Below are 24935 nucleotides of genomic sequence, written 5' to 3'. Positions count from 1 at the left end.
TGCAGAAGAGAATCTGGTTCTTGATTCTAGAAATTCCATGAACAATCAGGAACATGTGTAGAATACAGCAGTACATCACCAACACAGAACAGATTTTAATCCACTCACTGTCTCATAAGTACTCATAAGGAGTACTTGGGGAGTTCCCAGGAGAAATATAAACTGCGAAATATTTCCTTAGGCAACTGTACTAGAACCAGGAATGTCTAATAGAATGTCCAGAGGCAGGCCAGATCCTGATTGAGAGGACACTAGGGAACACCTCTGAAGACAGATGAAGGCAAGGGACTTAAATAGTTGGAAGGCCCAGTCAGTATGTACAGATAATATTTTGTATCGGTGGGCTATCAAGTCTATAAGCTTTCAGTCATAGACTGGACATCAGATATATTGGTAGACTGGTAAGTCAAGGAGGGAGGAGAAGCCAAAGGCAAAGTGCAGGTAGCATTGGTGGCACTGGCAAATTGGCACATGAGGATGGGCTCCAATCCTGAAGCGAAGTTTAACAGAATGGTCTGAACTTCATGCGGAAATGGGCGTTGCACATTGTCATTCAGTCATTCAAACGAGAAATGGTCTGAAGTAAACAGGATGAAATTCAATAAGGACAAATGCAAAGTACTCCATTTAGGAAGGAACAATCAGTTGCACACATTCAAAATGGGAAATGGCTGCCTAGGAAGGAGTACTGCAGAAAGGGATCTGGGGGTCATAGTGGATCACAAGTTAAATATGAGTCAACAGTGTAACGCTGTTGCAAAAAAGCAGACATCATTGTGGGATGCATTAGCAGGAGTATTGTAAGCAAGACATGAGAACTAATTCTTCTGCTCTACTCCATGGTGATTAGGCCTCAACTAGAGTATTGTGTCCAGTTCTGGGTGTCACATTTCAGGAAAGACGTGGACAAATTGGAGAAAGTCCAGAGAAGAGCAACAAAAATAATTAAAGGTGTAGAAAACATGACCTATGAGGAAAGATTGAAAAAACTGGGTTTGTTTAGGCTGGAGAAAAGAAGACTGAGGGAGGACATAACAGTTTTCAAGTATGTAAAAGGTTTTTACAAGAAGGAAGAAGAAAATTTGTTTTTCTTAACCTCTGAGGATAGGACAAGAAGCAATGGTCTTAAATTGCAGCAAGGGCGGTTTAGGTTGGACATTAGGAAAAACTTCCTATCAGAGTGGTTAAGCACTTGAATAAATTGCCTAGGGAGGCGGAGGAATCTCCATCATTGGGGATTTTTAAGTACAGGTTGGACAAACGTGTCAGGGATGGTCTAGATAATCCTTAGTCCTGCAACAAGTGCAGGGGACTGGACTAGATGATCTCTCGAGGTCCCTTCCAGTTCTATGATTCTATTCTATGTGAGCCCAGTTCAGAAGCCCCTTACTCGTGCAGTAATGCTCTATGAGCTTTAAAGCCTTGCTGAAGTGATTTTAAAAACACCTGTACAACAAAACAGTGTGCTCTCCTCTCTCAACGATGTGATTTTAGCATTGGATCGTAGCCTTTCTGATTGTCCACTGGAACTGGCAGGCTGATGGTAGGAGCAACTAGATACTCAGCAGAGTCACTTAGATGAAAGCTGTCAGGCTCAACAGGATGTCTAGCTAGGCCAAACTGGAACACACGAAGGGAAACTGGAAAGAGAAAATCTTCTACCTGCAGATTCCAGCTATTTTGGCATATGTAGTGGTGTTGTAGTCATGTCCGTCCCAGGATATTGGAGAGCTCAGCCAGGACTGGACAAAGCCCCTTCCTGGAATTATTGGGCTAAAAATCTGGCTACTGAGGCAGTCTGAAAAGGGTAGTGGTGGTGGTGATGGGGGGGTGTTCCTGTGCTGTGGGTTTTCCATAACCTTCTAACTTACCAGCTTCTTAGTGACACTCCTGGACGCAGTATTTCACCGCAGTCAGAACAGCAAATAGCCCCAAACCCAGCTAAGGACCTCTAGCTTGTTGCTTCCAAGACACCAGATCCTGCATCTGAACTTCCACCGCAAACAGTTCAAAACTTGCCTGCCACCACTGCTGCTGTTGGGAGTCAGCCAAGGCTGCCACACTTCACCTTGCTGTACCGTGGTTCCTATGATATTAATTGGGCCTGCTACAGAAAAATCAAAACCAAACACAATGGGAAGCCTGGAGACACAAAGAGGAGAGTCCTCGGGGACTCTCCTGCTGTCTCCGGGCAGAGTTCCTCTGGGCGGCGTCCGCTGGCTCCCTTGACACCTTCGAGGAGCGGTGGGCGCTGTCCGGGGTTCTCTGCTCGGTGTCCCCGTCAGGCTCCCTTCTTATGACCCTTTGACCGCACTCCTGTCCCTGTTCTTTTATTAGTTGTCCCCCGCAATTAGTGGGTTTCTGAGGCCCTGTGGAACCTCCCCTTAGGCTGGGGGGGTTCCGTTAGTATGGGGCGGGGTTCGCCCGCCCCGTTTCCCGGAAACCCAATAGATTCTTTGAGTGGAGATGAGACACTGGGAGAGAGCCAAGTCTCTGAACAGCTCCACCCGCTGGCAGTACATTGTCACTCTAGACTAGCGGGAGAGGAAACTCCATACTTGGAAAATGAGGAAGAACTCAGTTATAATAGAGCATCAGGTGCCCAAGAGGAAAAAATCCCCATTGAACCAGGGGCGGCTCTAGGCATTTTGCCACCCCAAGCACGGCAGGCAGGTTGCAGGAGGTCCGCCAAAGCCGTGGGACCCAGCGGACCCTCTGCAGGCAAGCCGCCGAAGGCAACCTGCCTGCCGCCCTCGCGGCGACCGGCAGAGCCCCCCCAGTGGCTTGCCGCCCCAAACACGCCCCTGGAGCCGCCCCTGCATTGACCTCACTGGATGCAGATTTAGGCCATGTTGAATGCAATCAAAAATTCCATGCTAACTGGAGGAATTGACATCATGTGTTCACCAGGCTTAAAAAAAAATAATTCTTCCTCTATCTCCTCCCCTCCCATGATCAGTTTTCTCTTTTGTGTCACCCGCATTAGTAACAACGCTGTCCCTGTCTCAGTTCCAGATTTGCAAATAACGTAAGCAGCATCATTTTGATACGATGTATTTATATTTACATGGACTACGCTGATCATACATATTAGAAACAATAAAAAAAGAAGTTAACTAAAATGTACATCATACACTTGTATATATATTTTTTACACAGAGGTAAAAAGGCTTATAAAAAATCAATACAACAGGGTTTTAACTTTTAGTATACAGATACATTATGGATGTAGGCTTCAGGCACTTTCATTTGTTAATGTGAGCAATAGCTTGAAAAAAACCTCTTCACAACCGAAATAAAATTTGGTTAATGTTTTGTTACCACAGATACAAAAATAAAATCTGGAGAATGTCTCTCAAATGATTGATGTCAGTATTGCAAAGCTGACTGCGAAAACACTACACACTGTTCAGCTGCAGTGTGGAGACCAATGAGAAATATTTACAAATAAAGCCTCCATTTTCTACCATTGTGCCCTTACACCATTGCCTTCACAATCCAAAGAAAATGTGTAGCAAGATCGACAAGTATTACAAAAACCAAGAGGGGTCGGGAAGAGGGATTTTTAAAAAGACAACATACATAAAGGCTTGGAGTATGTCTGATTTAGTTAAATAAATAGGGGCACTTAATAGAGACTTGACAAAAACCTGTAAGATCTCTTCGTAGTGTTGTGCTTTGTAGAGGCAAGACCTTATAGATGTTGGTTTACATGAAACAAACTTGCAAAAAAAAAAGATTGTTCCATCACATCTTTTTGAGGCTGGCTTGATGTTTACTAGACACCATTGAGAGATTTGTCATTTGCGATCAGGCACAAAAAATTTGTATTTCACTCAGTGAACCCAGACACGTTACACCAAGAGCAAAAATCGATCCCTTTCTATTATCATTCAATTTTTTTGACCCTAAACCCAGCAACTGCTGCAAATTAAGTTTACCAAACTCTACAGTCTAGAAGCACGTTGCATAATTAACGGATGGTTTACAAAAAGCTGTGATTAACTCTCAGAGGAACTGTTGGAACATTCTAACTCGAAAGAATGGCAAGCATCTCTTAAATCTATTTGGCAAAAATAAAAAGTTCCTTTCCTTTAAGACTGATGTCAATGTGCAATAAGAGGGAGGGAAGGGGCATGCACCCACTGGCAATTTACTGCAGAAAAAAATTATGGCAGAAACAGCAGTGCCAGCTTTGACAAGCCAATCCCTAGCTGCCTCAAAATATTCAGATTGTACTATGCTAGTTAGAGCTAACTTTTTTTTCTTTTAATAAAAATGATTTGGCTATTCCTTGTAATATATTAGAAAAATACTCTTTTCCCAGCTAATTACAAGCCTTGTACACAAGACATGACAGTAACATTTTTTTTAAAGTATTCTCATCTTGCTGTATGCATAACATAACCCTCTAGATCCACTTTCAATATCTGGGTGGTGAGCTGGGAGGAGAAGGGTATAGGAGACACTTAGGCTCCAACCCTGCAAACGCTTACTCATATGATGAACTTTACACATGTGAGTAAGTGCTTCTAAAGTCAATGGGATCACTCACATGTATAAAAGTAGCACATGCATAAGCATTTGCAGGGTCAGGTCCTTAGTCAGGAAACGGGAGTGGTTATTACATGTAGGCTTTTTATTTTAAATACGTATTCCGAGTTACTCTAACATATGGATTTCATTGTGGATGTAAAATTCTCGTGCACATGTATTTATTCTATAGAACAAAATGTAATTTAAATGTTTTTTTCTGCATAATCCACCACTTGTTCAATGTTTCTCAAAACCACAATGGATTATGCTACTACTTTTGTGGTTGCACTGGCTATCTTGTTAATAATTCTTTGCATAACAACGACAAGAATATTAGTGTTTTATTATCAAATAAAGACATAGCAGGGTAATGAAAAGTTCCTTTCCGTTATGTAGAATTCCAAAACTAAAAAGTTTTATTTGCAAAATTATTTAAGAAAAAAGCCTAAATTTAAAATTTCCCTTTCAAGTATTGATCTGAAATGAATGTAGTTTGGAGGACTATCAGATTCTCAAAAGTTAACTGAAATTAAGGCTCATTTCCCATATTCACTTAATATTTGAAATTTAACTTCGGAGAAATAATTTGTTTGCCAAAAGAAATGATTATGGACTCTAAAGAGAAACTGCAGCTTACATGAATATTTTGGCTTTAAAAAACAAACAGTGACAGCAATACTGTGTTGTGGTACAAGTTTGTTACTAGAACACCTTCTATACATACAATAACTGATCGCAGGTTAAAATACTTTCTGGGTGGGATTTCATTCCATTACACTACATTCTCAAAGTGCCAGTGCTTGCTAGGTGTAGATGGTACTGCTCCAGGCAAGCTACGGCAAGACTGATCCACATTAGAGATGTTCTAAAATCCACCACCATCCACAGTTCATATCTCAGAGTCCTTTTAACTGAAAAAATATAAACATGTACACGACATTCTGTTCGATTACAGATTAATAATACAAAAGTCTATGCTGTAGGTTAGTTTGTTAGAACACTTGAAGAGCAAATCGATGCAGAGTGGCCCCTGAAAAACCAAACATAAATTATCCAAGTGGTTTCTGGATTGTGTTGGGTGCACAGGCTGCATCAAAATATAAAGGATTTGAATGCTCCAAATCAACGTGCTCCTTAACTACAGGGAAAGCATAACACAATTTAAACTTGTGTGTAGTCATCCAGCTGCTTTGTGTTTCCCACCACAGCACCTGCACATAACCCCACAGTGGTAACATGCCCGAAGGGGCAAGTAACAGCACATACATGGGGCAAAGAAGGACAAGGCGATAAGGGCCATCCACCGGAGGCAAAACTTTTCATCACTGGTGTCACATGAACAAGGGTCTGTATAGTCTCCTTCTGGATCAGACATACAGTGATAGAGCATACTGTCCGCACACCACATACAGCTGACTCGACGGATGCAACTTCTGACGCGGTCTGGTGCATCCTGACACTGACCCCGCCTGTTTTCCTCATGATTGAATATGTCCCTGCAATACACGCACCGCGATCTCTCGCCATCTTCCTTCCGTCTTGGTTTGAACTTGACGGGCTGAGTCTTTATCACAGCACCTTTTATATCTTCACCCAGGTCAAAGTCTGAGCTGTCTACGTAAGGATAATTGTAATCGTGTTTTGAGGCATCACTTTTGGCAAAACGTACGTACGAGTCCACATCGTCGGTGTCGATGTACTTCCCTCGCGACGGGGCATGGCGGTAGTCCTCATAACCTGTCATCCAAATCTTTTCCCGAGGGTTAATGCGCACAATCTCCTCATCATCATCTGGAAAGCTGACGTGTCGATAGGACCTTGGCACTGACTGCTGGAGAAAAGGCAAACAGTTTATTTTTCTATCAATGACTGACAGAGGCTTTTGACATTTTTGATCGAGTGTTACTAAGCATCATTAGTGTATTTGGGAAAGAAATTTTAATCAGTGTTCTCTTAGTTTTTTAAAAAATTTCTCTTGATCATGCACATTATTAAAATGATAAAATTAACTTAATTTTCTTTTCTTTTTTGTATGCTACTAAGCTCTGATTAACAAAATAGATTAACCACTTGCACTTTATATTGTGCCTCACTTTCTGCACTAACACGGTGGGAACAACCTTTTACATGCTGTGACTCTACGTCGCAACAGAAAATAGTTTCAGAACCTGCATCCCATTTAGACATAAGGAAAGGCATGTTGCTCACTATGCCCCCTGTCTCCCCCCCCGCCACACATATTTGTAACCACCACAGGTACAGAGCCCCAGGTTAAAAATCCACATGCCAGCTCAGTGCTGCAGTTGTCTGTTGCAGCCAGCACAGGTGAATGTTCAAATTCCAATTTTTAAAAAAAACCCAACCTCCTTTTCCAGTGAAAATTTTTAAAAACAAAATTCGTAAGTCTCTTAATATTAGACTATTTAAGAACGTGATGCTTGAACTTTCTCACAGTATCCCTTTAAGTAAGCAGCAATTAATAAGAAGCTCACTTGTTCTAGTTGGTAGTGGTCAGAGCTATACTGGTCATGAATGTGGCCATGAGTGCAAATTCTGCGATGTTCGCAGGATGTGGGAGAGGCTACTATCCGCAGCGGCTGTTCCCTTTTTTGAGAAGAATTAGAAGAGCTGTCTGTAGCATTCTATTTTAAAATAGAAGGAAAAGATAATTAATTCATACATCCATATATTACTGCATATAGTTTTGATGCACATGCGGCCACTCAGACATCTGCAATATTGGCAACACACAAAAGCAAACACCATTATACATGTAATCTGCCCCTAAATTCTAGAAAAGAGCATATGGATCTATATGTAGGTCATAGAAGTTGCTACCACAGACAGAAAATACAGTATGCCATAGCCTATGAGTGCTTGGTGAGAGAACACAATTTCTATTTGCCTGGCATGTTATTTGTTGTAACGTACATTAGAAAGCAGGATGTTCATGCTATAACTCCTTCTGGATGGCAAAAATTAGCTGATTGCATCATTTAAAGGAATTTAAATAGGATGCATTCAAACAATGTTAGGTCCAACTAACTGATTTATGCACACAGACTAGATAGTCAGGCTGCAGAAGATTTAGTAATGGCCTTTTGCAGGTTTAAAAAAAAAGTCAAGTGGAAGCTTCTTTGCAGTTCTCTAAGAATTTGCCTAACTCTAATGGGTCACAAACTACTTACATAAAATGATCAACTTTTTAAAGCTATTTTTTTTAAAGTTCTCACCAATCTCAAAATTCAATGGATATTCTTTAATTTTCAAAAGATACGTCCAGTGTCCTTCTAGCCCAGATCTTGCCTAGAGTCCTGAAGTTTTTTGGGTCTGATACTACTGCAATGAGTATCTCAACAAATGGGTGATATGTCATGTACTGCATCAAGATCTATCACAAGACCTGCAGGTTCATATTAAGATTATTTCTCCTGCAAGAGAAATTCCAAGGGATCTTAACCAGAATCTCATTTGATCATAGATTTGAGGATATAACATATAACTTTATTTGCAACCTTGATTAAGAATTCTGAATCTGATATGAAAACAATATGCCCACTATATCGATTCAGACCATCCATTGAACCCGTTTCAGAAACTGGTCCAACTTTGTATCATATATAATCCAGAGTGATTTATTTAACAAGTTCTACCCCATTTGCATGAAATCCTTCATTGTATCAGCACTGAAACTGGCAGAAGTACCAGTACACTTCATTGCACCCGTTCGCACCCCATCCAAGAAGCATCGGGAGAGTGGAAGGAACGGATGGCAAGAGAAGTCACAAACACTGCCTAGATACCAATGAGAAACACTGTACTGTAGCATAAGCCTGGAGTTGTATCGATGCAGGTGTCTTGAAGTGTCAGAGAAAAATCCCTGCAGGATAACAATTCACGGCCAACAAGAGTATGAAGTTGTTAATTAGTATACAGCCCGTCACCATTTTTTTGCCTCCCATAATGCCATGGCATATTATTTTAAAAAGCATTTTATGCTGCAACTCATGTATGAGCTGGGATTTGTGTTGACTGTGCGATAGCAGTCTTCCCTCTCACTTCAGTCATTGCATGCCATCAATACCCTTCTTGGGGATGCATTTAGAGACATGTGTGCCTCTGGGGCCATTTCACTGAAGGTGGCGCAAAAGTGTGCTACACTATTCCAAACCATCGCTAGAGAGGTCTGTAGGAGGAACAATATTCTTCCTCAGAGCCATCTAGAAGCAGTTCAGTTCCATTAGTTCATGAAGGTAGACCGTCAAACCTGAAATGGAAGGAGGCAACACTCTGTCCACAACATGAGTATACATTTCAGTACTCCCCCACCTCCACTCATCTCAAACACTAGGACTGCTGAAGAAGCTGAACTGCTAATCCCATGGCACAGTCCCATGACACTCATTGGTGACCAAAAAATCCCAGGCTGTTTCAGGCTTGTTATCCACATGAACGCTGAAGTCCCCAAGCACTATTATTAAATACTGGGGTAAGTGAAAATGTGAGTTACACACATTTATAAAAGGAGTGTGTGTATAACACTGCTCTACAGCCAAAATGCTTCTGAAATAAATGTAGGCCAACTTTACTAATTCTGGGTCACTGAGAACGAAAATGATGCTTAAAATTGTTGATTGGCTCTAGTTTTCAAGTTATGCTATTGGGTCAGTATATATGACCCTTGACTTGGGAATAGCGGAGGATATGTGAGTTATAAAGGGAAGGGATCTCAATTTAAACCAGAAATGACTAAAATACATCTTTGACTGGATCTATGAATAAATCTATGACTGGGTTTGGACAGTACTTGCTTTTTAGGCAAAACAATGAATGATGCAATCTGAAGCTGGTATTGCGTCATACATGATATTAATTGCATCATATTATTCCTAGAAGTCATGGATGATGCAATCATAACGAAGCTCACATCACTCTGCTGAACAAATTGCCCTATATCAGCTCTAGAAATCATACAGTGTCGTGCTCTCTTATTTGTCAATGTTTGATTTTGCAAAGAGACACATTTCTGTTTAGCCAAAGTGAGCAGAGATGCCTCGTACTTGTGTGAACAGTGCAGATAACTTCTTCTATCTTTGTGGTGAAGTGACTTTTGCATCACAAAAGCGCAGTATAACCACTATGGTTAAGAAAGCCTATCACCTTTATTTTGGCTGCAAAATTGGAGATCAGGACAAGAGGTGGGCCCCACACATATGCTGCAACACTTGTGCAACAAATCTTCGCCAGTGGTTGAACAGGAAAAGGAAATCTATGCCTTTTGCAGTGCCAATGATTTGGAGAGAGCCAACAGATCATACCAGCAATTGTTACTTCTGAATGGTGCCTCCAGTTGGGAAAGGTGTGTCAAAGAAGAAAAAGTGGACTGTGCATTATCCAAACATTCCATCAGCTATACGCCCAGTACCCCACGGAAAAGGACTTTCGGTTCCTGGTGCACCAGAATCATTCTCCCTTGAGTCAGACGAGGAAGAGGAAGAGGATGAAACTTCTGGTCCTGAACCATCAATGTCACAGGACCCACATTTTCTCCCATCCTCCTCCTCTGAACCACACCTCATAACACAAGGTGAACTGAATGACCTTGTCAGGGATTTGGAACTACCCAAGAGTAAGGCAGAGCTGTTGGGCTCCAGACTACAGCAGTGGAATCTCCTGGCAGGTGATGTTAGGGTTTCCACGTTCCGTGACCGTCAAAAGGATCTTGTCCCATTCTTCTTCATGGAAGGTGATCTTGTAGCCTGCAACAACATCGATGGTGTGATGGCAGCCCTCAACATCGTTCACGATCCAGATGAGTGGAGACTGTTCATTGATTCATCGATGACGAGTCTTAAAGCTGTTTTACTGCATAATGGCAATGTTTTGCCATCAATTCCAGTTGGTCATGCAATCCATATGAAGGAAACCTATGACAACATGAAACAACTTTTGAGGTGCATAAACTATGACCAACATCAGTGGCAGCTTTGTGGCGATTTGAAGGTTGTTGCTCTCTTGCTTGGTCTGCAGACTGGATACACAAAGTACTGCTGTTTTCTCTGCGAATGGGATAGTCGTGCAAGAGATTCCCACTACGTCAAGAAAGATTGGCCACTCCGACAGTCATTGGAGCCTGGGAGGAAAAGTGTTCAGCATCCACCACTTGTTGAATCAAGGAAGATTTTGTTACCACCCGTACACATCAAGCTGGGTCTGATGAAGAACTTTGTCAAGGCCATTGACAAAACACAAGCAGCTTTCAAGTACCTCCGTGGAAAATTTCCAAGGTTAAGTGAAGCTAAGATAAAGGAAGGTGTCTTTGTTGGTCCTCAGATTCGTGAACTTCTTCGAGATGATGCATTTGACCATGCACTGCGTGGTAAGGAAAAGACGGCATGGAAAGCCTTCCAGTTAGTGGCAATAAATTTTCTTGGAAACAACAAGGCAGACAACTACAGGTTGTTGGTGGAAAACCTTCTCAAGGCATACAGAAGCCTTGGTTGCAACATGTCACTAAAGATACAGTTTTTGCACTCTCATCTAGATTTTTTTCCACCGAACTGCGGAGCAGTGAGCGACGAGCACGGCGAGCGATTTCACCATGACATTGCAACAATGGAGAAACGCTATCAGGGTAAATGGAGCCCATCAATGCTTGCAGACTATTGCTGGACAGTGACAAGAGATGCTCCATTTAATGAATACAAGAGACAAGCCAAGAAGCGCCGAGTAGACAATGAATAGGACTAAACTATGTACATAATAGTTTTTTGCCTTTTGTTTCATAATAAATTTCAGTTATATAACCCTTTTGCTGATTTTTAAAGAGTTACATAAACAGGACAAGTGAAATATTATCATGTAAAGCAACCATAAACACATGAAAAGACCTAGGTTTACAATTTATGATTAAAACTCTACTATCTACACAATATACATAGACATAAAATGTAAAAACTTAAATATCTTAGAAACAGTAGCCAATCAGTTGTTTTAATTGTCATATTTGAATTCAGCACATCAAAATACATAATAAATATCACATTTTATCTCTGAAGCAGACGACTTCTCAAAAATTGTAGACCAGTGTAATGTGTCAGATACGGTTGCTGGGGAAGAAAATACAAATTATCCAGTTTCTGTGTGAAAAGATCTCTATTATAACTCTCCAGTAGGTTTACTTTTAAAAAAAAATGCTTAACTTACATTTCCTTCTCAGAATTTGAGACATTCCTTTTTAAAATGACTCAGTCATTTAAAACGTTAAAAGCCTAGTCAATATATGTCATTAGTAAAGACTAGTGTGTTAATCATTTACTACACTTCATTTCCCACTACATGTCTTTGTTGCTCAAGAATGGCTAATCAGGTGTCTGAGTAATATCCTGAGATAAGCGCCCATCATGAACAAGATGTGAAACGACTACTCCCCTACGGGGACAAAACTGGACTGGTCACTTTGCCTCTGCTGGCTTTTCAGAATAGTTTCGCCATCTGTGATGCAATATACAGGATGAATATATAAAGAAATTTGAAAGACTCATGCTGAAAACATGAAGCAATGCAATATGAGGCAGTGTCAGAAGTCAGCTGCTCAAGGGAAATAATGAAAGCCTTATCACTTGGGATTTTTAAAAGCAGACTGAATAGGGCACTAAAAATGTGTAGTGTCAAAAATGATTCTTGAATGATGCCATAAGCCTTTCTAGATTTTATGATTCCACAAAATAAAAGTAATCATGCTTTTAAAGTTAGTCAGGAGATAAAAGAATAATAGCCTAAACAATCTGAATCTATATTACATTAGCTTGGTCTTTTTTTTTTTTTTACAAGCATAAAACATCACTAGCTGACCAATTCTCTGTGTTGCTTCACACTGCTTTGCTCACTTCCCTGTGCTATGCAGTCCCATCTGCTGAATCACCCATGTTTGGTTGGGAATGTGGGTAGAGACAGAACATCCCCTTCTCTCTGCCCATCTCATTCTTGTCGCTGAAGTGTCCCAGAGCCCCACCAGCCACCACAATTCTCAGACAGCAGGAAGATGCATTGAGACGCTCCAACATCTTTCCCTCAGCCTCCCTTTTCAAGTTGGGAAGGAGGAGCAAAACTAATCATTCCTTTTCAGAAACAAGTTATTCCTCTTCCTACCAACCTCCAAGTATCCACAGGCAGGGCCGGCTCCAGGCATCAGCCCAGCAAGCAGGTGCTTAGGGTGGTGGCCAACAGAGAGGGACGGCACATCCGGCTCTTCGGCGGTAATTTGGCGGCGGGTCCCTCGCTCCCTCTCAGAGTGAAGGACCAGCCACTGAATTGCCACGGAAGACTGAAGCGGTGGCGGTAGCGCTGCAGATCGCGGCTTTTTTTTTTTCTTTCTTTTTTTTGCTGCTTGGGGCGGCAAAATCCCTGGAGCCGGCCCTGTCCACAGGGAGCAGTGGTGTTTAGGGGAGGAGCCACTCTCTGAGGCTCCATTTTGTGTGTGTGTGTGTGTGTGCATGAGAGCGAGAGAGAGAGAGGGAGAGACACACACACAGACAGACAGAGACTCTGACAGAGAGACAAAGACGGGGCTAAGGAAAATGAGTCTTTTCTCTCCCCTCCCCCCCTCTTTGGTCAAGGTAGTTAATTTGTATTGATGCAGGTGCCTTAAAGTGTCAGGAAAGACTGTCACTGCAGGAAGACTGTCACAGCAGGGTGAATAAGGATGATTGCATGGCTAACATCCTCTAGAGAGAGTAATTTTGAGGCCTGTGGAGAGCTGCAGAGCCAACTGGTCTTCATTCCCAAACAGGAGCAATAGTGGGTGATCAATCATTAGGACAATGTACCCTGCCCTCCAAGGGAGAGGCTGTTTCAGCAGTAAGGCTGGCCAGGAGGGGACAAAGATCTAATGGGTCAGGAGATGCCAAGCTCTCTTGGATTGACAGCTTCCTCTAACTGCCTACACATCTGTGAGGATCTCCTATGTGGAATCTTTGTGTATTTACTATAGTCAGATGCAATAATTTGAAGGGAGTAGCACAAGCTATTTCTTCTTATAGGACTCGCTTTATCCAGTTGGATCATTGGGGGGGAAAAAACTGAAATGGCAACACCATGAAAGAAAAAAATCACAATACCTGGGCACATAAAATAAATGACGGAACAACTATTGGGTTAAAGCAGCAAAGAATCCTATGGCACCTTATAGACTAACAGACGTTTTGGAGCATGAGCTTTCGTGGGTGAATACCCACTTCGTCGGATGGGTTAAGTTTGTGTCTGCAGTTTCTCTGCAGACAATCCCTCTGGTTTACACTATTTTAATATGTGTAGTTTGTGCACGATTTCAATGGCACAATCAGGGTGCAAACATCTTTCCAATGAAATCACGAGATGTCATCCTCCCAAGATTCCTTCAATTAAATCTTATAAGAGCAAGTCCCCAATTTTGGATGAAGCTCTCAGGAAAAGACAAGTGCCTTTGCACGTTTGATGTTGGTGGAAGTGAGGGGAGAAGAAAATATTTGCTTCTTGTATCACACCACACCAGTTCCTCCCTCATCAATGAGATTTTACAGAAATAACCTCCCCACCCACCAAGAAATATTTTGCAGGATCAGATTTTCAAGTCACATCTAACGTATTTTTTGTGCTTGTAAAAAAGTCCAGGTTGAAAATCCCTTGAGAATTTGGGCTGTAAGAGATTACAAAAAAAAAAAAAGGAAAAAATTGTAAAAATGATTTCAGGCAACACCACAGGCAAATGTAAGTGACAAAAAATAAAATAAAACTAGTCAAAGAACATATTTTTGCCAATAACTTTTAAGGTAAGTGGTTATTGTATAATCCTAAAGTGATGCTGCATAAGGACAGATTTAAGAAAAAGGTTGTACATTTAGAACATATGACTACACAACCGCAGTAATATACAGAAACCTGAAACAAATGTGAGATTATCTTTCCATGGAGTTCAGAGGAGATCTGAGTGTACACAGATAATGGTGGTTACAGTAAGCATGGGTTATGATTTTCTAAAACAGGAATAGGACTACAATTTCTTAAATGAATGGACAGTTTCCTAGTCACTATTTATACAAATAGCAAAATATAAAAGTTTTGCAAGAATACCTTTCTGACTGTTGGAGTCGTAAAATATAGTGGCAAAATTACTCCCATGACTGCTGTGTTAATTCAGCATAATTTAATGCAAAATTAACATGGATTCTGTGCACAATATCTTCTGATTAAACTGCATCTTAGTCTGCTTCTAGCATTATCAAGTTCTCTCTTATGTTGTACAAGGCTTGATTAAGGCTCCCTCACACTACCAGTGTGGTAAAAGGGGGCTTAGTATCTATGAGAATCCAGAACGTGAGCAGTTTAATTAGAATGGTAGATGGTGTCAAATGTGCATAGGGTAAAAGCTCTGAGCTTTTTTCTGTGTTCTTTAAATACTCTTGACTAATTGTCAGTGATCCGAGGTGTCAGACATGTCTCTTAAAAGCAGAGGACAGAAAATTTTTTCTGTTATGAAAACTCTAAACAAACAAATTTTAAAGTAAGAAATTTGCAGGTTAAAGCCACCATTCTAATACGATCTATAATCATCTTTTATGTTGTACGTTCTCATATCCTGGACACATTTGGTAAGGAAAGGTCTCACTTTCTAACTTTCAAGAAGTTGATATAAAAGGAGCAGTGAAAACAGTTATATGGGATGTTGTTCAGAGGTATGCTGACAGCAGTGGCTAAAGCTATCGCATGTTACAGTGATGAGTGTGGTACGACAACCTAGACATAAAAGAATGTTCTTTCAACCTACCAGTTCTGTTTATGAGACTCCGGAGATTCTCTTGTTATTTGGGCATCTCCTGCTTCCTTCTCTTTGTGCCTTGCCTCTGCCTTAATAGATTTCTCAATAGTGAGATTAACTAGATAATTTCACTGGGAACATGGACATTGTCATGTACCTTAAAAATCACACCCTTTCCCTCTTCAAAATCTTTGGTGGTTGTTTAACTTAACCCTCTGTGCAAAGATGGAGAGCCTGCCCTTGTGAGGAGAGGGTACTTACTGCATGGTAACAAGCTTTGTAGTGTTGCCACACTCCAACCTTAGTATATTAGTAAGTGCACAAGCAAGTGCTTTCAGTAGTTAATTTTTCCAGCCCTCGAAAGAGCATTCTGGTGATAGCTTATGACAGTCTGTAGAATCAAGTGCTGAGTCTGCACACTCCCATTTATAGAGATTTGCTTCAAGATTAGCAAAGACACCCCTTTTAGAGCTGATGGTAGGCCAGGCCTATTCAGGTGACTAAACACCCAGTGTTACTTAGGCTTACCTTTTAGAAATCTGTATAAACACTACCAAGGCAAAAGGAACTAATTGGGAAAAGAACACTAGTGGGCGTGCACACATGTACAGAGAATGAGTAACTTTGTTCTGTGTCCGTCTGCTGGTAGGAGCATATAACACAAGAGATAATTCTACAAAACTTGCTATTTGGTGGCAACTGTCATTCCAAGAAAAACTGGAATTAAAAAACCTCAACAAAACTAAGTTAGCTGAGCTTAAAAATTGAGCATCCACCCCCACATTAAAGCGGTTGCTCTTCATAACTTTAAATAAACCCCATGCATTCAGCTGATATTTTAAGTCAATAAGGGGGTCATTTATTTAATTATAACTATCCACATTATTTTATCTGGAATCCATCACCAAAATAGAACTCAACAGCTGATGCAAACTTTTTAAATACTCTCACTGCATGCCTTGCAAATATGTCAAGCTTTGTTTAAAAAGGCAGTAGTATTTATTTATTACTAACTTATCTTTTTGCAGAAATAAGCAAAGGAGGATGAAGTAACTGTCTATTTATAATTACTTCCGATTTGATTTTCATGAAACATTTACAAGATGCAGGGAAATCAGGCCCTTGACAAATCTCATGAAGCAGGTAGATGAGGGAGGAGGGTTATTAGATGCAGTCATTTACAATGGATTTCTACACTATGCAGAGTTACATTTTCAGTCTCCCACACTCAAATATCCAATGACACGTATTCTTCTCCTCCATCTATTAGCAAAACGTCTATAGAAAAAGTTGATTACCATGAAATATTACAGTAACCCTCTTCCACTTCCTCCTCCTCTTTTGGTGTGGTTCACTAAGGATCAAATGGAAGTGTTTGCCATGAAAAGAAATCGCTCTAGGTTTTTTAATTTTTTTTGTTTGGTTGCTGACATCAAAACACATTCATTGTTTAGTTTTAGTAAAACGCTGCAAAGAGATTTTCGTCCTCCTTTGAGAACTTTCTGCAACATTTAAGAGAATAAAACTAAATTATGGTTGGTTTAACAACTCTCATGTGTACATTTCCAAGAAGACTAAAAAGTCTCTGCATGTTTTCGTCAAGTTACAAGAGACAATGGGAATCAAACCAGATTTGTCTGTGTTTAAATAGCATGTGGAAATTATAACCTCTCTCCTGAAGAGTGGTGGTTAGATAGTCATTTGCCCTGTGGTTCTGAATCAACCCTCTTCCTGTCATCACTAAGACAGATGGCCCAAGCTAGCACCGGGAGGCAAATTCCCCTCCCCCCACTTTAAATTACAGAGGCCAGGATGCCGTGGCCAGGCAGAGCTTCATCCACTAATTCCAGATTCCACTTCCCTCCAGCATTCTCCTCAGGCTTCACTAACATTGTTGTGTTATACATTGAATAGCAATTCCCTAATCCTTTTTACTGTGGTAACAGGAAGTTGTCAATCATCTCCTTGTCAGGCTGCCAAGGCTGCCTCTCTTTCAAACCATGTTTACATGCTAAGTTTGGCCAGCTCAGTGTGTCACCTTCAAGAGCAGAAGGCAGAACTGAATGACGAGCAAGAAGCAGAAATGTCGGACGGCTCCTCTGCACTGATTGCTAGCTCTCTTAATTCTAACATACATGCCCCAGAGCCAAGGAAATGAATGACGTCTGTTTGAACATATCAGAAGACTGGATCGCCATTTACAAATCTATCTTAGTTATATGTAATACATAACAGAAGTTTTCAGCCTTTACTATGTAGTGAAATTTTCAAGTATCTTAAGAACCAAAAGAGAAAACAAAACAAAAAATGTGTATGCATTTTACAGTTTAGATATTAGTGTAAAGAGCTGTGCCCATAGATTAAAAAGAATCCTGACCGGAGGGCAGAATCAGATAAACCCTATCTTACATGTAGACCTATTATCGTTCCTGTTACTGCCAGCAGTTTGGCTATGTTGCTGTTACTCTACTCTCACTCACCTAATATATCTATTTCAGGATGCATAGCGATCATATATACTCTTCTGGGTAAACTCTGCAGGATTTAAGGAGGGGCAGAAGGCTATAACTGTTGACCCACGGTCCACACAAGATTACAGAACCAAGAGGACATCTAGTCCATCCCTGACTGATGTTGGTCTAACCTGTTCTTAAAAACGTCCAGTGATGGAGCTTCCACAGCCTCCGTAGGTAACCTATTCTAGTGATTTAATTACATACAAAGTATCTTACAAATAACGTTCTCTCCTCCCCCACATCCTCCCCCACACCTTCCCACCCAAACAAAACAAAGCAATGGGATTTATTACTTTGACCCACATACATTTTAGCAACCACACACAAAGGGCTTGTCTAAACTAGGATAAAAAGATGTATTTCAGAAATGTGTTGGCCAACATGTTTTAATACACTAGAGCAGTGGTCCCCAAACTGTGGGGTGCATCCCCCTACGGGGGCAGAGAGGGACATTGGGGTGGGGGTGCACAGCGGAGCCTGGGCCAGCCCCCCCTAGGAGCGAAGAGGGAGTGCCACTCAGCTTCACTCTGCCCCTAGCCCAGCCCAGCTCCGGTCCCAGCCACAGCTCCACTCCGCCCCCTGCTTTGCCCCCAGCACAGCTCTGCCCTCATTCCCTCTCTGCTCCCAACCCAGCTCCGCCTCTAGCCCCAGCTCCTCCCCCATCCTCAGTTCTGCCCCCGGCTCCGCCATCAGCCCAAGCTCCTCTGCTGATCCAACTGTGCCGTAATAGCGGAGGAGCAGATACATGATGTCCGCTTCATTCTCTCATACCTACTATAAAAATAGAAAACTTCCACACAACCTCCTCTTCTCCACTCCAAAAACCCCATGCTTAAAATCAGACCCACAATTATTTAAACGAACCAACAAGAGATTTGGACTGCCACCCTTAACTATACTCTTTCTGTCTACATAGTGCACAGGTCCCCTGGGTAATTTTAAATAGCAGAGACAGATTGGACAGAGTTACAAAGTCAGATTCTCCAGTCTGCCAAGTTCACGTGTAATGCTTATGCAGCACAAAATGAACTGAAAGTGGCTGGAGACAGCTAAGTTGCCCCTTTCTCCAACCAGGGCCGGCTCCAGGTTTTCTGCTGCCCCAAGCGGGGGAAAAAAAAAAAAAAGCCACGGCAGCGCAATCGCGCTGCTCCACTCTTCGGTGGCAATTCGGTGGCAGGTCCTTCACTTCAAGAGGGACTGAGGGACCCGCCACCGAATTGCCGCTGAAGACCCGGACGTGCCGCCCCAATAGCGGACGGTATTGACCGCCCCAAGCACCTGCTTCTTTAGCTGGTGCCTGGAGCTGGCCCTATCTCCAACCATGTTTCTACCCACCTCAGAACTTGCCTGTCAGTGTAACTGGAGGCTTGGGGCGTCAGAGTTTGTATATCTTCATAAAGTTTTAGCTACTGCAGTGTTCAAAATCAAAGTCCCACATTCAACAAGCATCATTCAGGATCACCTTGTGATAAACCAAGTGTGAGTACATGCCCTTTTCAATTGTCAGTGGTTGAGTGCAAGGGTGTTAATAACCACAACTGTGGCAAAAGAAAAACAAAACTAAGACAAGCTGGAAATACCCATTCCCACTGCCTGGTTTGCATGGAGAGAGGTGTTAAAACTAACACAAAAGTGTTTTGAGGCTAGATCTCAGATTTAAGTAGGGTCATTTCAGTACAGACATTTGCACTTACAAATTATTTTTCCAAACTAGAGAAACCAAGACACTTTCAAGCAACTGATGTATGAAAGTGTGACTTTGCTACAATACATTCATTCAGAACACAGATTTATTCACCTAGGCGAGAGACTACAACTTTGAAAATGGCGACTGTTCAATTCATTTTGACCTCCGGCAGCATTCACAGCACAGGCCGAACTATATACTTTATGATCTGAAGGAAGATGCATTTTTCTTTTATTAATTTTATCAGGTTAGAAATCTCAGATATAGGAGCATTACTCATGTGGTGGTTCCTGGTATTCTGAAGAATACCTGATTGCTTCCAATTACAATTACTGTATATATAATAAAGCAATTAAATGTAATACACAAAACCCAAACAATCAGCCTACTACTGCCATAGCCAGTTAACCTGAGGTGCTAGGCTCATGGGTCTGGCAGGGCGTTCCTCATTAAAAAACTGCCCCCAAATTCCCACACTGGCAGTTAAATAAAAAAAAGGCAAACAATATAAAATGATGCTTAACTGGCACATCTTATTACAACGCTTAAATGTTTTGGCAAGATACAACTGTAAGGAAACTTACATCACTGCAAGAGATCACTTTTCAATTTCCTACAGGATATATCACTGTCCTACTGCAAACCTGACTGCATATGTGTATGGGAAGAGAGAGAGAGCTAGGAAATGCACTATAAAACTGTTTTTAGAGAAGAGAACTAGAGGCAACAGAAGTTGCTTCTTTTAGGTAAAGGAAAAGTAGTTTAGCACAACTAACAACTACTATGAATTATGGAAAAACTGCATGTTAGCATTTGTTTTCAATGCTTAATTTGTAAGCAAATCCGTAAATAATAGCTACAGTCTACACACTCTTTCTAGTAATGCATTCTGCTATCCGAGCCTCTTCACACATACAGTAGAACCTCAGAGTTACGAACACCTTGGGAATGGAGATTGTTCGTAACTCTGAACAAAATATTTTGGTTGTTCTTTCAAAAGTTTACAACTGAACACTGGTTTAATACAGCTTTGAAACTTTACTATCAGAAGAAAAATGCTGCTTTCCCTTTATTTTTTTAGTTGTTTATGTTTAACAGTACGGTACTGCAGAGACCATTTTGCCTATATAAAGTCACTGAAGCACTGGCATGTAAGGGTCTTGGTAGTCCATCGATCCGATGACGACAACTCTGTGCAGATCATCTATTGTTGGTCTCATGATGTGCCCTCTGATGACTATACAAGCCAATTCTAGGAGGTGCACATTTTGCTGCAGATGGTGCATGGGAAGTTCGCGGTCAGTGGGTTGTGCGCTGCTGGTGCTCTGTGAAGTTGTTCGCGTGCCTCTTGTAGACGCCGGCAGCGGTCTTCCTCAAGGGTGATGCAGGTATTTCTGACTGTTGCATGCCACTGTGTTCTGTCACTGGCGGCGTCCTCAAGGTCCCTGGGTTTGATACTGCTGTACTGCAGATTGGCTTTGATGGTGTCCTTGTAACGTTTCTGTGGACAACCTATATGCCGGATGCCCTGGGAGAGCTCACCATACAGAAGCTGGCGGGGATTCTGTTGGCATCCATGCGGCTGACATGACCGGTCCAACATAGCTGTGACTTCATGATCATCATTTCGATGCTTGTCATCTGGGCTCTCTCGAGGACCTCAAGATTGGGCACTTTGTCTTGCCAGTGGATCTTCATGATGTTGCGGAGGCAGCGCATGTGGAATGCTTCGAGCTGCTTGATGTGACGCCTATATAGTGTCCATGTTTCACACCCACACAAAAGAGATGAAAGAACAAACAGCTCTGTAAACAAGCAGTTTTGTTGACATCCGGATGTTGTGGTGGTTTAAAACTTTGACACGCAGATAGCCAAGTGCCTGGCTTGCTTTGGATATTCGTGCGTTGATCTCATTATCCAGTGACCCATCACTGGATATGACACTACCCAGGTATTTAAAGTAAAGGTATGTCTATACTATCCACTGGATAGAGATCGATTCAGCAGGGGTTGATTTATCGCGTCTAGTCTAGACGCGATAAATCGACCCCCGAGTTCTCTCCCGTTGACTCCTGTACTTGACAGGGGAGTGTCAGCAGTCAACTCACTGCAGTGGGTAGATCTAAGTACGTCGACTTCAGCTACGTTATTAACGTAGCTGAAGTTGTGTGACTTGGATCGATCCTCCCCCCCACTGTAGATCAGGCCTAAGTGCTTTGTCAAGCACTTTGAGATGTTTGGAGAATACTTTTCACTTCACCTGTTCCCTAAAACATTTTTAGAACTGTGTGGTGAAATTCACAGACAAAGAAATGGCAGGGTGATTTGGTGAAAAGGGATGGAAGATATTGTTTTAAGGCCTTAAACTCATAACAGAGGATGTGTGGTTCAGAACACTTTAGTGTTACCAATTCCATTTTCCTATACTCTCAGAACAAAATCCAACTTCACTCTCTAGTGATATTAATTTGGTTGCTAAAAAAAGTTTTAGTTTTTTTAAAGTAACTAAATCTTAGAGGCTTTTTAAAATGTGACTACCTTGCAACCATCTTTCCCAAGGGTAAACTTGCTACATGTAAATAAATTGGGAGAAAAAAATCAGTTAAATATGTTAGAATAAATCAGTTTTATGCACTGCATATCTATGCAGCTTTCACCACAGTAGATTTTATAACTGATCCTCTCTAATCTACAAACTGCAATGGAATATAGATATTTTATAGCCGGAACTATATGATTATTCTTGTAGTTTAATCAGTTTAGGAACATAGGAATTGACATCTCAGCTCATACCAATCATCTGTCTAGCCCAGTATCAAATGCTTCAGGAGAAAGCATAACTTGCTTGTATTGGCAGCAAGTTTAATTTTAATGTAGCTTTTTTCAACCTATCTACTAAAAAAAATAATACTGTGGTCAAAGGCAGAACCATGCCTTTACATGACACGGACGTGAATGAGAGAAGGTCTCACACTTAGCAAAGGATTTAATTTTTGAAGTAACTTCCTACAGAAAAATCTTTCCAACTAGTGGAGGTTCCCTGTAGATTGCCCAGGACTAATTAGTAGCATAATTAATCTGAGAAAAGAAAAGAATCATACAAATATAGAGCTAGAAGGAGCCTCAAAGGTCGTATAGTCCACCTCCCCCATGGTGAGGCAGGACCCAGTATACCTAGACCAGGGGTAGGCAACCTTTGGCATGCGTGTCAAAGGCGGCACGTGAGCTGATTTTCAGTGGCACTCACACTGCCCGGGTCATGGCCACCGGTCCGGGGAGCTCTGCATTTTAATTTAATTTTAAATGAAGCTTCTTAAACATTTAAAAAACCTTACTTTACATACAACAGTTTAGTTATATATTATAGACTTATAGAAAGAGACCTTCTAAAAACATTAAAATGTATTACTGGCACGCGAAACCTTAAATCAGAGTGAATAAATGAAGACTCGGCACACCACTTCTGAAAGGTTGCCAACCCCTGACTTAGACCATCCCTAATAGGTGTTTGTCTAAGATGGTCTTAAAAGCCACAACCTCCCTTAACCTATTTCAGTACTTAACCATGCTTAAAAAGATTTTCCTCTAATTCCTAATTTAAATTTCCCTTGCTGCAGACCAAAAACGATTATTTCTAGTCCTTTCTCAATGGACCTGGAGAACAATTGAACACTGGTCTCTTTATTACAGCCCTTAATATATTTGATAACTGTTAGCAGGTCCTCTCAGTCTTCTTTTCTCACGGCTAAACATGCCTTTAAAAAAAATTATATGATTTTCCTCTACTCTCTGAGCAGTGCAGAACAATTATCTCCCGTGTCTTACATATGATACTCCTGTTGATAATACACTCCAGTATATTAGCTTTTTATGCAAATGCACCATATTATTGGGTCATATTCAACGTGTAATCCATTATAACCTCCAAGATAGAGAAGAACAAGAAATATCAAGTCGTAAGTTCTATATATTCAACACTTATTCATCCACCCACACATCTTAATATTCTCTCATATCTCTTTGCCACAGGGTATACAATTCAAGAGGATTCCATTAGAGCAGTAGTTCCCAAATTTTAACAACCTGTGAACCCCTTTCACTAAAATGTCAAGTCTCGCGAACCCCTTCCTAAAAATTAATATTTCCAGGGATTTTCTCCTTTACTTGAATATAAATTATAAAAGCAGTGATCTTGGAAATATAAAATTTGTTTTTATGACAATCTTATTACACACTATTTATTAATAATTATTATTTATCATTACAGTATTTTTATTACATTATGAAAACGGCAACACTCTTCCAAGATCTCACTTTCGTAGCTTGTATCACTTTGAATAAGCCTGTTATAAGACAAGGCTCCTATGTTTCATCAAAGAGTATCAGATGTGAAACAGCATGAAGGTATTTAAGAAGCCAACTGAAAGAGTTCCTCCTACACAAGCATTCAGGTCTTGAGCAGTCCAGGCAAACAAACAACACACATTACAACAAAGCTTAAACTTGTTCTTCATCATAATTTTAAAAACAATACTAGCTGCCTATTTAATTTTAAAATAATAAAAAAAAAATCCATCTCCCTTTCCATTTCTTATAAGGAGTCTTGAAGTTTAAATCTCCTCAGTGTGATAGACAGGCTTGCTTTGATCTGCTTAGCTCTTGGAAGTCCAGGGGCTCCAGGCTGCTGGCCCCATGCTGTCCGTGGGGTCCTCAGGTACAGCTCTGTCCGCCATTAGAAATTTTTTTCCAGATAACCCCCTGTAACATTTCACGAACCCCAGTTTGGGAACCACTGCATTAGAGGCAATGCCAGGAAGCAGTGTCAAAACACAAGACATCTTAGTATCAATGGAAGGAAAAGAATGATCACTAAACTGAGGATAATACATGTACATGAAACTCATTATGAGGATGTAAACCTCAGTGGTCAGTCTGTTGGAACAAATAAAAACAGAGATCTGGAAGAAGTCATGAGGCAAGAAGGATGAGAGTTGTACTAAGATACAGGAACATTTGGCCAGTGTAAGTTTGGCATTTGAGTGCTGGGTTCTAATGCTCAGTAATACATTTTGTTTAATGCAAAACACCTAAGTACCAAAAAAATCTTATCTACTTCTAAGTCTTTCATTTTTGTTCTTTTGATAAAGCAAAGGGGTTTTTGTTTTTGAAGGAGGATTTGGGGAGGGGATCAGGTTCACTTTTCTCAGCTGGTATTTTCGACTCAAACGGAACAGCTGTGGTTTGCATGCGAGCCCAAAAGCAGACCTCAGAGGATGTGGGTGGGAGTGCTGAGCCCACGGTCATACGTACAGAACAGCAACTGGAACTAGGAGCAGCAGCTACGGTTGGTTGCTGAGCAGCAGGAAGAATATAGGCAACATATTGCCTGATTTCACTGCTG

At 41.1% G+C, this 24935-nt stretch overlaps 1 protein-coding gene across 4 annotated transcripts in view; it reads right to left on the bottom strand.

Annotated features, from left to right (window-relative positions):
* Nucleotides 1–3124: 3124 nt before the first annotated feature.
* Nucleotides 3125–24935, bottom strand: part of SPRED2 (sprouty related EVH1 domain containing 2) — an 89794-nt gene continuing 67983 nt past the window's right edge. For 2 of the 4 annotated variants that reach the window (XM_045011417.1, XM_045011420.1), the window contains exons 5-6: nt 7029–7178; nt 3125–6367 (exon numbers count right to left, since the gene is read on the bottom strand). In XM_045011417.1, coding sequence (XP_044867352.1) covers nt 5714–6367; nt 7029–7178 — 804 coding nt within the window. In that variant the 3' untranslated portion in view covers nt 3125–5713. The remainder of the gene's footprint in view (nt 6368–7028; nt 7179–24935) is intronic. The other 2 variants (XM_045011418.1, XM_045011421.1) reach the window with 1 other exon arrangement.

This window comes from Mauremys mutica, chromosome 3 (genome assembly GCF_020497125.1).
Source record: "Mauremys mutica isolate MM-2020 ecotype Southern chromosome 3, ASM2049712v1, whole genome shotgun sequence".
NCBI classification, from domain to species: domain Eukaryota; kingdom Metazoa; phylum Chordata; order Testudines; family Geoemydidae; genus Mauremys; species Mauremys mutica.
This window is presented reverse-complemented; position numbering and strand designations above follow the sequence as displayed.